Below are 17,148 nucleotides of genomic sequence, written 5' to 3'. Positions count from 1 at the left end.
ATATTTTCATCATCACTGGTGTTTCACCACATATTACAACCATTTTGTCTATTTCTTTATTGAAACACATAGTCACTGGATAAGCAACATTGCAATCCCCTAATATGTCTGATCTAATTGGTTGTCCATTAGGAGTAAGTTGTTGAATACGATTCCGCTGCAACTTACAATATAAACATTTCCCCTGGGAGTCTGTAATAGCTGACATGGTGTCCCAATTTCATGTTTTGAATATAATACTTCCAGACATATCAATGCAAAGCAATGTACAACTGTTTTGCGATGAAATAAAGATATGTCCAGACTGAGAATCAACATGAAAGTTGAGGGTAGATGAACAAGGGGGATTGTACGATACCGATCAAGTCGATGAAGCCAACGTATCTACCATCAAGTGTTATCATTCTTATCACCGTTCCTGACCAACACAATGACAAAAGATGTTTGTTCTTTTCATCATAAGCTATCAGATCAAGATTTGGACATGCTAATTTTCTCAAAAAGATTATCTGACTTTGTTTAATCTTCATTATATTTATTTTGTTTGATGATGACGAGGCAACAGCAAACTCATCATTCTCAGTTGCTGTTACTGATGTTGGCGAAGAGCACCAGTGGTATGTTGTTAAAAGTGAACCATCACCTGCTTTATAAGCTTCTAACTTAGATGATTTACTATATGATAGTACAATGTAATTTCCAATCCAAAGGCAAAAGTAAGGCAAATCCACATTCAACATAACCTCATGTTCTAAAGCCAACGTCCTTTTCTTGAAATCTTTAGTAGTTTTAAATGAAGGCAAAAGTGGCTCAACCTTCAGTTCTTCTACATGATAAATATCTTCAATATTTGTTAATGATTCTTGTAGTGGACTTGCTTCTGAAAGAGTGATTAATATTTTGCTTGAGTGCTGTCGAAGCGCGGTAAAATTTTCCTCATATTCGGGTACTTTTTTTGCCATTTCTCTTTCAAGAAGAAATAAATTGGTTTCTATTCCAAATTCCCTTGCTTTCTTAATTTTTTGTCCACACTGTCTAATCTCGTCTCTCAGATTTTCAGCAGATTCTTTCTGTAGGGAACTAGATTTTGAAAGTGCTCGTTGCTTTTCTGACCATCCAAACATGATTCGTGTCTCAAGTTTATTATAGGCGGCATCTAGTTTTGCTTTAAGATCTTTCAAGCAGGCCTTCTCTTCATTTTCTTTCATACCAATGTTTACTACATATGTACTCTCGTGTTTAATGAGCTTTTCAACATAACTATCGACAGTTTCAAGTCTTTTTGCAATAGTAGATTCTTTGCTCTCTTCCTGATTTACTTTTATTTCACCAGCCAGTGATTCCATATCTTCACATTTTCTATGATTAACAATCGCGCATTCATTACAGCACAGTTGATCATGATTTTTACAAAGATATTTCACTCCTTCAGTACTATGGATTGGACATTTGGATAAGTTTGCTAAATACTCCAAGTCAGTGAAATCAATCTTGCCCGCTAGTTCATCACTTGTGTCTATCAATTTATGATTTAACAATAATTTACTTTTCTTATGGTGTCTTTTACAATCTTCACATAGTATTTCCGAACAATCCAAGCAGTACACAGTAGCTTCAATATTGATTCCTTCCCTTAAACAGGGTTCACAGTCGTTTCCCTTCGGATTCATTGTTAATTTGTTTTTCAAAATCGTGATCAATGTTTATTGCAAAATCCTCCAGCTTTGTGTAACGTTTCCGTAATCGGTTTTCGTGTCTGCCCTACAAACATGACAAAATAAACCTTGCATTGTGTATCCTGCTTTTCTGTAATCTTACACATTCCAGACAGAAAGTATGTAAAACACAGTACCGAAACTCCCATGTGTATTCACGGCTTAAATTGAATGTCATTAAAACTGTGGTGTATCATATATTTCCAATCATAATTTTATCTACATCGGATGAAAGGGAAAGAACTGTGTTAGTTTGTCATCGGCATTTCCCGCCATATTTTTAAGACTCAGCCAACCACGAATCGTGAGCAACCAAATACTTAAGTAGGCTTTTATATAATGCTAGTATATTCTGTATTTCAAGAAAGCTTAATCCTATATGCAAACAATAAAAAAGCTTGGCTGAACACGAGAATGACAGAAACAATTCCACCAAAAACAACGTACGATGCAGGCCACGTACGTACTTCATGTACTAGTATATTGTTCACTTACTAAATTGATATTCATGGAAAAATATTGGAAATAAAATAAAACTAGAAATGAATTGCTTTCATTAACAAACTTTTATTAAACAACTGATAGCAAACAACAACAAGAAAGCCCGAAGCAACAGAAACAAAAGGTTAAGAAGAGAGGCGTGGTGATAATGCGATGCAGTTAATCAGCATTTAAGTCGTGGAGAACCTGGAAAATAAAAAATGTACTGAAAAGTATTTTTCCAAAATTTTGTTAATTTTTATTGCTTTTATTAAAAATACATTTTAAAAAATTTATTAAAATTTTACGTTTTTGGGACTTTATTTTAAAAAAATATGGGAAATATAAAAATTTTTTAAAACTCCAGGGCTTGTATGTTTTTTGAAAAAATTTTTGAAAATTTTGGTGGGTTTTTAAAAGAATAAACAAAAGAAATTTCAAACATTTAAAAGGCACAAAACCTTTAATTTTTGTACCTGTTTTGGGAATTTTGGGGCCCCAAAGAGGGGGCCCCAAGGCTGCCTTCCCCTCTTTTTTCTCACGAAAAAAAGGGTTCGTTACGAAGAAGTCGGCAAAAATTTCTTTTTTTTCCTTTTCCAGTTTGTGAAAGTTTTGGCCCGGGGGAAATGGAAACATTTAAATTATTTTCCAAAAAAAAAAAATTTCTTTTTCTTTGGATTTAAATTTTCCAGAAAATTTTTCAGGGCGGGGTGTCCCAAAATTTTTTTAATACAACCCTTTTATAAAAACCTGTTTTTTTTTCCCTTCATTTTTTAATTTTTTTTGGGGCCCTTTCCCTTTATTTTAAAAAATTTTCCTTTAAAAACCCCCCTTTTCCCCCTCTTTAAAAAAAAAAACCTTTTATGTTATTTTTCCGGGAAACTTTGGGAAAATTTCAAATTTAAGGCCCGCCCCAAAGAAATATTTTTTAATTTATTTTAGGGAAAAAACCCCCCCATTTCTAAGTTTTAATGTATCTTTAGGGCCCCCTCAAATTTTAAATTTTTGGGATTTAAAGTTCTTTTTTAAAAACCCAATTTTTTTAAAATTTAAAAATTTTAAACCTTTTTAAACACCCTTGGGGTTCTTTGTTTTTAAAGGGGTCGGGTTAAAATTGGGGGAACCCCCAATTTACAGTTTTTTTTACCCCCTTTTATTTTTTCCTTTCGGTTTGTTTTTTCATTCCTTAAGTCGGTTTTTGCCAGCCTAGATGCTTTTTCTGGGTCTTTATCCCCATTTTTTTAAAAAATCGAGGGGAACCAAAGGGGAACCCCAAAAAAGTTTTTAAACGAAAGGGTTTTGGAAATTTCCCCCGAAAATTTTGCTTTTTTAAAATTTAAATTTAAATGGGAAATTTTTTTTAAAAAGGAAAAAACATTTTGGAAATCGGGGGGATTTTCGGGTTTGAAATTTGGGCCCAAATTTTTTCAACACCCCCTTGGTTTAAGGTTTATTTTTGGGAATTTATTTTTCCAAAGGTTTTCCCGGTTTCGAAAAAAACCCAAAAAAATCCCCGGGGAAAATTTTAAATATTAAAATAAAAAATAAATATACTTAGGGGAAAAAATGATTTTTTGGAAAATTTTAAAAAAAAAAAAAGGTTTTACCCAAAAAAAAAAAACTTTTTAAAAAAGGGCCCCCAAAAAGGCCGTTTTGGGGGAAAGTTGTTTGCATTTAAAAAAAAAGTAGATTTAATATCCCTAGGGGTTTATTTTTTTACTTTTTTTTTCGGGACTTTTAAAAATTTTTTTAAAAAGCGGGTTTTTCTTTTTTTAATAAAAACCCTTACCTTCTTCGGCCCCCTCTTTTTCATTTTTTTGGGTGCCTTTCTGTCTGCGGTGATATGTCGTGAAGGAAGCGGATGCACACAGAGTTCCGCTTTTGCTTTGGTTTACGTTTTCCTAGACAAGTACCCATGACTTTAAAATTTTTCTTGGGTCATTAATATTAGAACTAAATGGAAACTAAGCTTTTAGATTGCCGCTGCTAAACAAGCGGCAAATAACATAGAAAAAAACGTCAATTATGAACGCTCAAGAAACGTAATATTTTCATTGTTGATCAATACGTCTATTTTCATTTTCCCATAATCAAATTAGGCGATAATTATTAACATTTATTTTTTTTTATTTATTGTTATATTATATAATAAATAATATATAATAATTTATTATTATTAATTATTTTATTATTATTATTAGTAAGTTTTATTGTTGTTGTTATCGAGTTACAGCACCAGACAGTAAGACATCTCCGATATACATTATAATGCTGCACGTTCATAACGTTGCTTTTCATTGGATAATATATCGTGACGTTAATATTATTACTTTATTAGTCATAAATATTTTTGACAGGTTTAGGCCCTATATTACGGTGGCACAAAGTGTCATGTGTGTGTTTTTTATTTATCTCTTGGGCCCACGAGATTTTATGGTTCGTGGAAAGCCACGAGTTTACTTAGTCCTTGGCCACTAATACAGTGTCGTGGCCACGAGTTATTAAAGTCGTGGCCACGAGATAGCTAAGTCGTGGCCACGAGATAGCTAAGTCGTGGCCACGAGATAAATAACCAAATCAGATTACACCATTTATGTGAATTTCCCTAATTAACTAGACATGTTCATAGTACAAAAGAATGTTCCCTTCTTCACCAGCCTGTAAAAAGTACCATTTATACAACTTATTGACTTGTCAATAATTTTACATTTAGCGTCACTGTGACCCTGATTTTTGACACAATGACCTCGAAATTATTAGATGTCATCTACTGATCAGTGCAATGATCTATCTGGGTTACATTAACTTCTAAATTATTCAATCAGACAAGGATTTTACCAGATAAACTATTTTACTGTCCATGGGCAATGTCCCTTACAAATAAAATAAACCAGGAATCTATTCCTTCTCATGTTATTGTCGGTAAATAGCTTATAAGCTAATGTTTCTTGTAATATGTAAACCGCCTTAAAATAAAGTTTCTTGTATCTTGTATCGTATAAACAAGGTTAACAGGCGTACGTACAAACTGACCAATTCGATCACATACTTGCCCAACAAAGAGCCATAGTCAAAATTAATGTCTGATGGGCCTTGGAAGGTGACTTTTCTAATATGATCTTAAAGACAAGTTCAAAGTGAATATCTTCAGTATTTTCAAGATTAATATAGTATTAACATAGTATCTCGTGGCCACGACTTAGCTATCTTATGGCCACGACTTAGTATCTCGTGGCGACGACTTAGCTATCTCGTGGCCATGGCACGACTTAGTAACTCGTGGCCACAACATAGTATCTCGTGGCCAAGAGTTAGCAATCTCGTGGCCACGACTTAGTAACTCGTGGCCACGACATAGTATCTCGTGGCCACGAGATAAATAAAAACACACACATGTCACCTTTGTGCCACCGTACCTTTGTGCCACCGTACTATATAAACAGCTGTTTGGAAATATAACCGAGAAAAAGAAAAAATATTCTGTAACAAATTTCAAACTTAAAAAAAATCATTTCAGACTATTGTCTTTTGATTTATTAACTAAAGGTATATATTGAATGTGTACATGCGTTATTTTAGAAAAAATGTTTATAAAATGTATTACACGACGCTTTAGTCATCATAAATTAATGATACATGTATTCCAATTCAAGACATCTCAAAAGGTATAATAACATTTTGTTCAATAGGTAAAGCAAAATTCACTATATATATCATTGCTACTTTTATGAAGCCACTTGAAAACTTTTCTGTATTACTACTTAAAAAAGAAATTCTTACTCAAATTTAAATATTTTTATCTTCACTGGTGTTTCACCACATATTACAACCATTGTGTCCATTTCTTTATTGAAACACATAGTCACTGGATAAGCAACATGACAATCCTCTAATATGTCAGCTCTAACTGAATGTATACTGGATATGCACGGTGTAACGCTGGAAAAGTAACCCAGAATTTGTGCAATAAATGGCGGAACCTGGCAGGATTTCCAACGCAGTAAGTAAACTGGCCAATATATTCTTTATTTAACCAATTTGAAAAAAGGACTAGCCGCAAACGGCTGCGAAGACATTATACTTTATCCCTCCAAGATTATTTCCACAAAAATTGCCTACTTTTCAAAGATCATTCCTGAAAATAATGGCGTTGGACCACTGTTTTGAACGTGAATTTAACTTTTTTGTCGGCTCTTATCAGTACAACAATTCATATAATACGCATATAATTTCGATTTTGGTATGCAAATGACATTAAATTAACTTCTGTTGACGTAAAAAAATGAAAATACGCTGATAAAAATATAGGTTCAAGCCATTTTTCATGAAGTATCGCCCAAGTTCATGAATATGTGCTTCGCGTAACGCCGAAAAATGTGATTTTTTTCATATATGGTACTGAATTATAACACGGTTTTAACGCCATTAATCGGCAAGTATAAAGCACTTTTCAAAAATATTTTTTTGGGGGAAAAACTTTAATTCATTTATACAGAATTCATTTAGAAAATATAGACACCGAATCCGTAGCTTTAAGCTTCGTAATATAAATCTTTGTTGAAGTGAGTATGAAGCAATGCGTGAACAATTTCTTACTCAGGGAAACAATGGGGTTTGAACCGTTTATCATATACATAGCAATTTCTTAATATCTAAGAGCTTTGTTAAATTATTGCTATATCTCTAGTAGTAGAACGATCTTAAAGTAAGCAATTTCGTGGAAGGGATAAAGTTATAATGTCTTCGCAGCCGTATGCGGCTATTCGATCCCTTTTTTTCACATTGGTTAAATAAAGAATATAATGACCAGTTTAATTACCACGTTGGAAAATCCTGTCAAGTATCCGCCATTTATAATATTTGCACCATTCTGCCTGACTTTTGCAGGAATGGTGCGTTTAAATTTAACATTCCGGCGTTACTGGATAAACACCGACAGAAACAAACCTACCAAAAACAATGTACGATGCAGGCCACGTCCTTCATGTACTAGATATTGTTCAGTTAATAAAATTGATATTCATGGAATATAGATTGGAAATAAAAATAAAACTTGAAATGAACTGCTTCCATTAAACACACTTTTATTAAACAACTCATAGCAAACAACAACAAAAAAAACCCGAAGCAACAGAAACAAAAGGTTAAGAAGAGAGGGCGTGGTGATAATTGCGATGCAGTTAATCAGCATTTAAGTCGTGGAACCCCCCCAACTGGAAAAAAACATGTTAAGTATATTACCAACTGTTAAATTTATTGCTTATATTCTACATACATATAAAGTTATTTTGAACTTTTTACGCTCCGACTTTATATAAATTTTTGTTGTTGTGAGAAACCGATAAAAATTTAATACTCAATGAATGCATGTATGCTTTTAATGAGATTCTGTAAACCTTGGTAATTCATATAAATTACCACGCTATTTCACGTGCACAGAAAATAGAAGATAAATTATTTGTAACCTGATTAGAATTTTTAGCTCCAGAGAGGCCAAGCTGCCTTTCTCTCTTTCTCACGTAAAAATGTCTTTACGAAGAAGCTCGGCCAAAATCTCTTTTTCCTCAGATGTGTAGATGGATCTGGAAAGTGGTACATTAATACTCAAATTAAAATCTATTCATGAGTAAACTTCTAGTAAATTTCAAGCAGGGTGTTACCAATATTTTAATACATGCCTATTATATAACTGATTTTTTTCCATTCATTGTAATTTATTCGACCTTCCCGTAGTTTAAATTCCTCAACCCCCATTGTCCCTCATTATGAAAACGTTATGTAGGTTTCCGTACATAGAAAGAACTCGCTTTAAGTCTTCAAAGTAATATGCTTTACTCTCAAGTTATGATAATACCTACTTTCTCAGTTTAATGTATGCATATGGCCTCTAATAATTGTAGAGTCAGTTCTTATAAAACAGTTTTACAGTAAAAATTAAACCTATTAAACTATCCTTCGGGTCTGTTTTGTTAAAGATCTGGTTATATTTAGACACTACAGTCAATTACCTCATTATTATCCTAAAGTTTGTTTGGTCAGTTCCATTAAGCCGGTCTGCCAGCCTAGATGGCATTCTGGTCGTATCTCCATCTTTGAAATCGACGAAAATGAGACACCAGCTGACGCAAGTTTGGAATCCTCGACATTTTGCTGTTAAATAATAATTATCGGAATTTATTTAGCAGCCAAACATTTGCAACAGGGCTATTCAGTTTGCATATTTGACCAACTTGATCAATCACACAACAAAACTTAGGATATTATTTGTTGAAATGTTACTTTTCCCAGGTAACGTTGTAAAATCAAGAAAAACCAAAATGGTTAATATTGAAAAATAAAATACGATGTACTTATAGATATTTTAGAAAAAATGTATCTTAATTAAACTCTCAAAAAGCAAATTGATTTGATGTTGCATGCATTTACAACTGTAGATATATAGTATATACCTTATGTTTATCTTACATTTTTTGACTTTCTTTTTAGCAAGATTTTATTTTCAATAAACCATTACCCTCTTCGAGATCCCTCATCATATCTTCTGGTGCTTTTCTGTCGCGGCGATCTGTCGTGAAAGGAGGACACACAGAGTTCCGCTTTGGTTTACGTGTTCCTAGACAAGTACCCATACTTTAATTATTTTCTTGTAATAATATAAACTAATGAAAACTAACAATATATATTTAAAGCTTTAGATTGCTGTTGTGAACAATGCCGCAAATAACATAGAAACAACGTCAAATATGAACGTCAGAAACGTTTCAACGTCGATTTTCATTGGTTGATCGTGACGTTCTATTTTTATTTCATTATCAAAGAACAAATAATTATTAACATTTATCATTATTAAATTATTATTATTGTATTGGTTGTTCTAATGTTGTTGTTTTTGTTGCATTATAATTGTTATTATCACATTATATTATTATTATTATTTATTGCTGTTGTTGTTGTTGTTGTTATCGAGTACTTCACCCAGACAGTGGACATCTTTGATGTATTTAGAGGAAAATATACTAACCAACTCCCGTGTCGGACAAGAAACAAGGACTAACTATAAAGATAAAAGTATTGTTAGACTTAAAAGATAATTCTACTGCACCTGTCATTTATCTTCCAAAGCTTGTTAATACTACCAATATCTAAAGTAAACAAATATCGTCCGCGCATAAATAATTCCAATTTGTGTAATTAACATGATATTATTATATCTAGAGGAATAAAGAAAGTCCATGTTCTTCTACTGAAAATGGAATAAACCGTTCTCTTTTGATGAACTAAGATGTCTGTATTTATTATGTTAGTGATTAAAATTTTTCTAATTTTCTCTGTCATAGGAGTGACGAATTCCGCACTTGTAAGTTTTGTGTCAACATGTTTTTCTTTTTAGTTTGATTTGACGTAGATATTTATATCCGTAAGTGAGCTGTCATATTCGTGCTTTTAAATCGGTCCCTCTTTTTTAAAGCAACATGCCTCCAGATGAGCCAAAAAATTTCAAGAAAAGTCAAACTTGAGAAAAAATGTACTAATATTTTAAGGAAAGTAAAAAGATTCAAGGTTAAAGTACATTAAAAAATTTACATGTTTATGTTCGAATTAATGACTGATTTTGCAATATTTATATATATCTAATAACTGTCTTATCTTTTTTCAAAGTAATTTTCTTTTAAATATTGTTTTTCACATTTTTATGACAAATTTGCATAATCTGGAGGCGTGCTGCTTTACAGTAATATGCTTTTTTGTATATGAAATTGTACTAAATAAAATCGTGCTTCCTAAAATTTTTAAACATTTAGATAGATCTGTCTGTACTTTTTTCTGAACTGTTCTACTGTACTGTACAAATTATGTACATGTATTTTGCTTTCAAATTTGCAATAGGTTCAGTTTATTACGCTGATTTTATTACACTGATTTTCTTTACAGATTCCGTTACAGACATTTACGAAGGAACAGCAGCAGGACGACACTTGTTATAGCACTATATCTATGTACAATGACTGGATATTTGCTGGACAGATTGTTTATAAAAACCGAGGACGCTGTTGTTAACTCAACATGTAAAGAGTTTGATTGACCATTTACGCCGACTATCCGAGCAATTTAGAATCTCTGAGAATAATGGCACGTGTTATTGTGGATGAAAGGGAAGAACAACACACGTCAATACATAACAAAACCATCTTAATATTAACTGTCTATGATGATGTTCATCTAAATGAAAGTAAGATTTCCTTGTACGTCTTCATAATCATCAGTTTGAAAACAGTTTGTAGACAAATTAATAAGGTTTTTTTATTTATTAAAATAACCAAAATATGGATGGCAGTTTTATTCTATAAACGAATATAACATTTATGAGATCGATTCTTTCTTTGTTATATCTATAAAATTAATTTCGATTTACAATTTACCTTGTACATGTATCTTATGTGTTTGTCTAGGTATAGAAATAAATGAAATAGCCCTCAAAAACCCAATCTTTCGTCACTTCTTACGAGGTTTCTTAAAATCAAGTTTCCATCAAAACTCAAAGAAGAAACTGGTCGCTTATATTCACAGCATTTCACACAGGTAAATGTTATCATCATTTTCTAAATAGTGCCACTAGCTGTTACAGAACACATGTTTCATCTTTGGCTCTTAGCTTTGCTATGACCTTAGTCAATGACAATGTTATTAGAATGTTTAATTATTAGCATTATTTAAGTATTGTATTCCAAAACACTTAGACATTCTTTTCAAAATGTCTAAATTTCTCATGGTCGGGCAACCTATGGCTGTGACTCCCTAGTTTGTTCATTTGTGTCTAAAAGCCAAAACACGTGGCACTGTATTAACTGTCTATTAGAATCATACGTTTATTACAAAATAATATATTCTTGTCTTCTATATTCAATTGTTCGTTTCTGCTATACTCAACAATTTTGTCTTCTATATTCAACTTTCCTTGAATTTTATATTTGAGCCGTGACATGACAAAACCAACATAATGGGTTTGCGACCCGCATGGATCCACACCAGCCTGCGCATCCGCGCAGTCTGATCAGGATCCATGCTGTTCGCTTACCAACCCTATAACAAGTAGAGAAACTGATGGCGAACAGCATGGATCCTGATCAGACTGCGCGGATGCGCAGGCTGGTGTAGAACCATGTTGGTCGCCAACGCCCTATGTTAGTTTTGTCTTGACGCGGCTCATTTCACTTTTCTTGTGTGCATCCATCCATCCATCCATCCATCCATTCATTCATTCATAAGTGCAGTAAATGATGTGATTACATTTGCAGGGCTTTGTCATTCTTATGAATACATGTGTGCCAACAAACGTTGTATATTCCACTCACTGAGCTGTAGCGAGTATGACCCTTGTGGTGACCAATCAGATTGCCTCATATCTCCTGCTGCTTATGCAGCGATAGCTCTTGGTAAATAAACTTTAATTTTTCACTAGAATAAAATGCTTGCTGTAGTTGTATATGATTACATAGGAACACCATGTAATAAAACAACTTACTAGTACTTATTTATGTGATTGTTATAACAATCAAATTAAGAACATAGGAAAAAACCAGTTCTGGTATTGCATTATAAGCACTTATAATTTATAAGTGAAACACTGATCATGTGCGCATACAACATATCAGATAATAATTTAAATTTGAATATTTCTCACTTGGAGTTTTCGAAAATAATTAAGTCTTTTATTAAGCGACACCTATTTGAGAAACAAACAAAAATTTATATCTTAAAACAAGAAACAATCTGTAACATTGATGAGTTGGTACTCAAACCATTACACAGTACTGATTGGTTCCGGGTACGGATTCGATATCTATAAGCCTATAGCTTCCATACAAGTCGGACTAAAATAAATTCTGTATATAAACTAAAGACCTAGCTATAAAAATAAAATGTCACTACTTAGATGATACAAAACAAGAAATTCCTATTTTTATCCTTGTTCTAGATACAGATATAAAGAATAACTTTAAACAATCAGAAATTGAATGGTAAATGCAGATAAATGTTCACGCTAATTAATTTAAATCAGATAGTACCTATGCCTATCATATTATTAAAAAATATCTGCCTCACCTACATAATTAAGAGGTAAACACATATGTATAGCCCACCAAGATTTATTTTAAAAAAATTTCGTACACTAATAATTTGTGTTTTAACGATAATGAAATGTCTTTTTTTTAAACGTAAGTAATATTTTATAGGTTCGCTATTTGTATCGTTAAATTATTGTCTTGTTATAGGTGGACTATGTACACTTGGTGTAATAATTGTAATAATCTATATCATCGTGAAGAGCAGGAAAGCATCAGACTGGAGTTCTAGGGACAGACAACCGAGGAAATTTTCACCGGTATATTTTTATGATGAAAACTTTTTCTGCAAAATCAAGCATTACGTCAATTAGTATTTACATTAATTTACAATTAATCAGTTCAGACATAGAAGTAAAATAAATCCTAGATTGTTACTTGGGCGTCCGTGGCCAAGTGGTTAAAGTCGTTGACTTCAAACCACTTGCCCCTCATCGCTGCTGGCAGCCGTCTTGCTTTCGAAACGTTGGTGGTTCTACTCATGTGCACGTTTGTGCCTGAAATAATCTACAAAGGGGCACTCCACCAACAAAACAAAAACAAAAATGATTCGCAACTATACAGTATATATTTTTTAATCAAGTAGATTATTTTATTAGATCTTTCAGTTTGTCCGGTAGTTAAATACTGGATCCTCATACATATTCTGTTCTTTATGAATTTCTAGAGCACATAATCACTACTTGCGACTGATAGATAACTATCAATATAATGACAAACAAATTTGTTTAAATTGTCTTAAAAACGCCACTTACATTTCTGTTTGTTTAGGTTCTTATATTTGTTTTATAATTTGAATCTTTGTCGTCTGTCTTATTTATTTATATTAGCTAATTAATATGATAAAACTTATATAACTGTAGGCGAAGGCATTGCAGAGCGTCCAAGCCTTTACACCAGCAACATTGAACATTACACCGAAAAGAAGATGGAGCTACAAGTATTAAAATCATTATTGCCATGTTTATAGACAACTAATTAAACAATGGACATTTTTCAAACATCATTAGCTATTTTTCAGACATTAAGGACATAAAAACAACAACATAATTAAAAAACATAAAAGATCCGGTTACTTGCGTTTGGTTATCTTTGTACAGACTAAAGCAAGAAATTGTTGCATGATATATTCACTCATGAGCAAAGGTCAATCACTCAGTAACTGAAAACCTACTTGATATAATTGTAATTAAACTTAGTTTATGGGAGTCAAAGTCAAAGTAACAACGTGATTTCGCTGGAAACGCTTTCCTACTCGACTATTATTACACACAACTATAATAATATGTTTAAAAGTAACAACGTGATTTCGCTGGAAACGCTTTCCTACTCAACAATTATTACACACAACTATAATAATATGTTTAAAAGTAACAACGTGATTTCGCTGGAAACGCTTTCCTACTCAACAATTATTACACACAACTATAATAATATGTTTAAAAGTAACAACGTGATTACGCTGGAAACGCTTTCCTACTCAACAATTATTACACACAACTATAATAATATGTTTAAAAGTAACAACGTGATTACGCTGAAAACGCTTTCCTATACTCAACAATTATTACACACAACTATAATAATATGTTTAAAAGTAACAACGTGATTACGCTGAAAACGCTTTCCTACTCAACAATTATTACACACAACTATATAATATGTTGCAAAATATGCTTTTGTAAATGTCTAAAATAAACTGAACCATAAAATATCTATTTTTATGTTTTTCATGAAACACACAAACATTATCATTAAAAAATCGTCAATGAAAATGAAGTTCTGTGTTATTCAAAGCACAGGAAATATTGTTTTGTTTGAAGTTTCTCTAAAGTTTGGATGTACAAGCAGTTTTCTCTATTGTAATATTTCAACCATCTTTTCAATATTGATAGACCCGTATATCGTTGTTCCTGGAAAATAAAACAAAGTGACTTATTTGTATTTATTATGTTTCCAGGCTCAATGCAATTTTTGATATATTTAAGGATAGTTTTAAATTTAAGTTACTGGTAAACTTAAGATTTATTTTTTCTCTGTTACCTTCTAACCTCTAAAGGTCCAAAAAGTTCATATTTTAGCGTCTGTAACATAAAACTTTGAAACATGCAATCAGTTTAAGCAAAACAAGGTTGAAGAAAATTTTCTTACACTTTTCAGAAAACATATATGGAACCAAAATATTATTTATACTTGTCCGCCGACTAATCTATCCTGGTAATAGAAAGTTAAGGAAAACCTCTATTTCGTTTATCTTTTAAAACTGTCAAGTTTTCATGAAAAAATTTTATGTATTTTCGTGATAAGATATGCAATACACGTCCGTATTTTTTCAAGTTAGTTTTAAATTTTTCCACTGTAGCTTACAGAAAAAACTGAATATTAATTTACACTAAATTTTTGGCCCTTAAAAATTTAAAAATAATACATTAATTTTAAAGTTTTTGGGTTTCCCTTTTTACTTATTTTCAAAGGAAAAAAATTTGCTTTTTTAACCCGTTTTAAAAATTTATTAAAAATAAAAAAGTTTTACCCACCTTTAAAAAGGAAACCCAAAACTTAATAATTTCTACTGTAAAATTTTAAAATACATGGGATAATATATTAAATCAGTTCATACTTTTTTCCCAAAATTTTTTCCCAAACTTCTATTGTTTTTGGAAAGGGAAACGTTTAGTGTTTTTTGCAGAAATATTTCTGGGTATACCGGGCCCACAATGGGCAAACTGCCAAAAAAAAAAGTTTTGGTTAAAAGGGAAAACCAAAATTGCCCCCCCCAAACCCCAAACCCATCCGGGAATTTGAAAAAAAAGCGTATGGGAAAATTAATACACGGTAAAGCCCCCTTTTAAATTAATCACCTTTGGTTATTAAAATCAATTAAACCCAAAAACATAACGTCTGGCTACAAATAAAATTTGAGATAGAGTTATATGTATACATTTATTCTTTATATAAACTAGTAAAAACTATATTGTTAAAAATCTGGGAAAAAACGACTTTCCCATTTAAAAAGCCCAAAATTTTTGCCCCCCAAAAAAAATTAATTTTAAAAAAACCAAAATAACACACTTTGCTCGTAGAAAACTTTTGCCCGCTTTGTTGACAAAATATTTAAAAAAAATTTCACTTTAACCAAAAAAGCAACGGGAACAAAAAAAAAAGTAACCGTTTCCCCAAAACTGCCCAAAAACGGGCAACCAGGCCTCCTATTAAAGAGCCCCTACCAAAAAACTTTTCCCCCATAACCCCGCGTTCCCTTTAAACTTGGGGAAAAAATTTAGAAGAGGAATATATACACGGTTTAGAAAATCCTGCTGATAATCCCATTTTACCTATCAACGCAAGAACTGTTGTCACTACTGGTTTTATCTGTTTAATGTATGTATAAAAGATATAATAATTGCATAAATACTTGTTTTATGTAATAATATTTCGATACTGAAAACAGCCCAATATTAATAATGTTAAAGGTAAAACTGTACAAACGTATAAAAACGTCCACGGACATTTGAAACTATCTCGGAATTTATTAAAACACCATTTAATTAATCTGATCAATACTCAATTTTTTCAACAGAAATTTTGGTTTATGTTTCATTTTTTTTTCTCTTTTCTCAAAAAGACTTTCAACGGGCATTGTAAATAATTTATGTTTTCTTATAAAAAAATGATGCAACTTTTACATAAGACCTAGCCACTTGGCATAGATGGATTCAACACAACACATTATTTGGTAACTTAAAGGATTCTTTATAGCATTTACTGTTACCAAAAAGATTTTTTCGAAACTTTGTTGTTGTTTTGAAATTGCAAATTTTTTGCTTTCATATAGATTCTTATAACTTGGACAATCAAAATATTGCCAGGGGTTATTTGGACTTGTAAAAAATTTGGAAAAATACAAAGAGTGAATATTGTCCCATCAAACCCGACGCCCCCCAATTAGCATACTTCCAATCATCACGGGCCCTTTCTCCCAACTCTGCCCCCAGAAAATCAGTAGACACAAAATGTTGGCCGGGGGGGGAAAAATTTCGATAGGGATTGCAAAAATGGAAATTTAGATTTCAAGTATCTCCCCAGGTTCCCCCATGGGTTTAAAGCTAGTCCGGGAATATTCCCCCAAACAAAACCAAAACCCAAACCCGTCGGGTAAAAAATGTCCGAATAAAAACAAAACTAGTCCCCTTAAAAATTTTTCCCAAAAACCCCCAAAAACCAACCCCTTTTGGTAAAAAAATGTCACAATAAAAACAAGCTAGTTCCGTAATATCCCAAAACACAACAAAACCCGTCGGAAAAAAATGTCACAATATACAAGCTAGTCCCGTTTAAAACCCCCAAACACACAACCAAACCCTGGGGCGGGTTTGAACATGTCAACCCAATTTTACAAGCTAAATCCGTAATATTCCAAACACACAACCAAAACCCGTCGGGTTTTAAAAATGTTTAAAAATACAAGTAGTCCGTAAAATTCCCAAAAACACAAAACCAAAAAAGTCGGGAGAACATGTAAATATAAGAGTCCGTAATATTCCAAAAACACAAAACCCAAACCCGTCGGTTAAAAAATGACACAAAATACAAGCTAATCCGTAATTTTTCCAAACAACAACCAAAAAAAACCCAAAAACCTTTTGATAGAAAAATGTCAGAAAAATACAAGCTATCCGTAATATTTTTCCCAAAAACCCCAACCAACCTGTTTGGGAACAGGCGAATATACCCAAACTAGTCCGGTAATATTCCCCCCAAAAACACAAACCAACCCCGTCCGGTTAAAAAAAATGTCGGAAAATACAAAACAGTCCGTAATATTCCAA

The 17,148-nt window shown here is 32.3% G+C and overlaps 2 protein-coding genes across 2 annotated transcripts; one reads left to right on the top strand and one right to left on the bottom strand.

Annotated features, from left to right (window-relative positions):
• Positions 1-311: 311 nt before the first annotated feature.
• On the bottom strand, positions 312-1,670 carry LOC132758044 (uncharacterized). Its single transcript, XM_060749560.1, has one exon. The coding sequence runs from the start codon at positions 1,668-1,670 to the stop codon at positions 312-314; it is 1,359 nt and encodes a 452-aa protein (XP_060605543.1).
• A 9,798-nt stretch (positions 1,671-11,468) lies between these two features.
• On the top strand, positions 11,469-13,523 carry LOC132758046 (uncharacterized). Its single transcript, XM_060749562.1, has 3 exons — positions 11,469-11,629; positions 12,470-12,579; positions 13,183-13,523. Exons 1-3 carry the CDS (start codon positions 11,515-11,517, stop codon positions 13,264-13,266), a joined length of 309 nt encoding a protein of 102 aa, XP_060605545.1. The 5' UTR covers positions 11,469-11,514; the 3' UTR covers positions 13,267-13,523.
• The last annotated feature ends 3,625 nt before the right edge of the window (positions 13,524-17,148 follow it).

The sequence above is a fragment of the Ruditapes philippinarum genome, unplaced genomic scaffold (genome assembly GCF_026571515.1).
Source record: "Ruditapes philippinarum isolate M1 unplaced genomic scaffold, ASM2657151v2 ctg7246_1_1_1_1, whole genome shotgun sequence".
Taxonomy (NCBI): Eukaryota; Metazoa; Mollusca; class Bivalvia; order Venerida; family Veneridae; genus Ruditapes; species Ruditapes philippinarum.
This window is presented reverse-complemented; position numbering and strand designations above follow the sequence as displayed.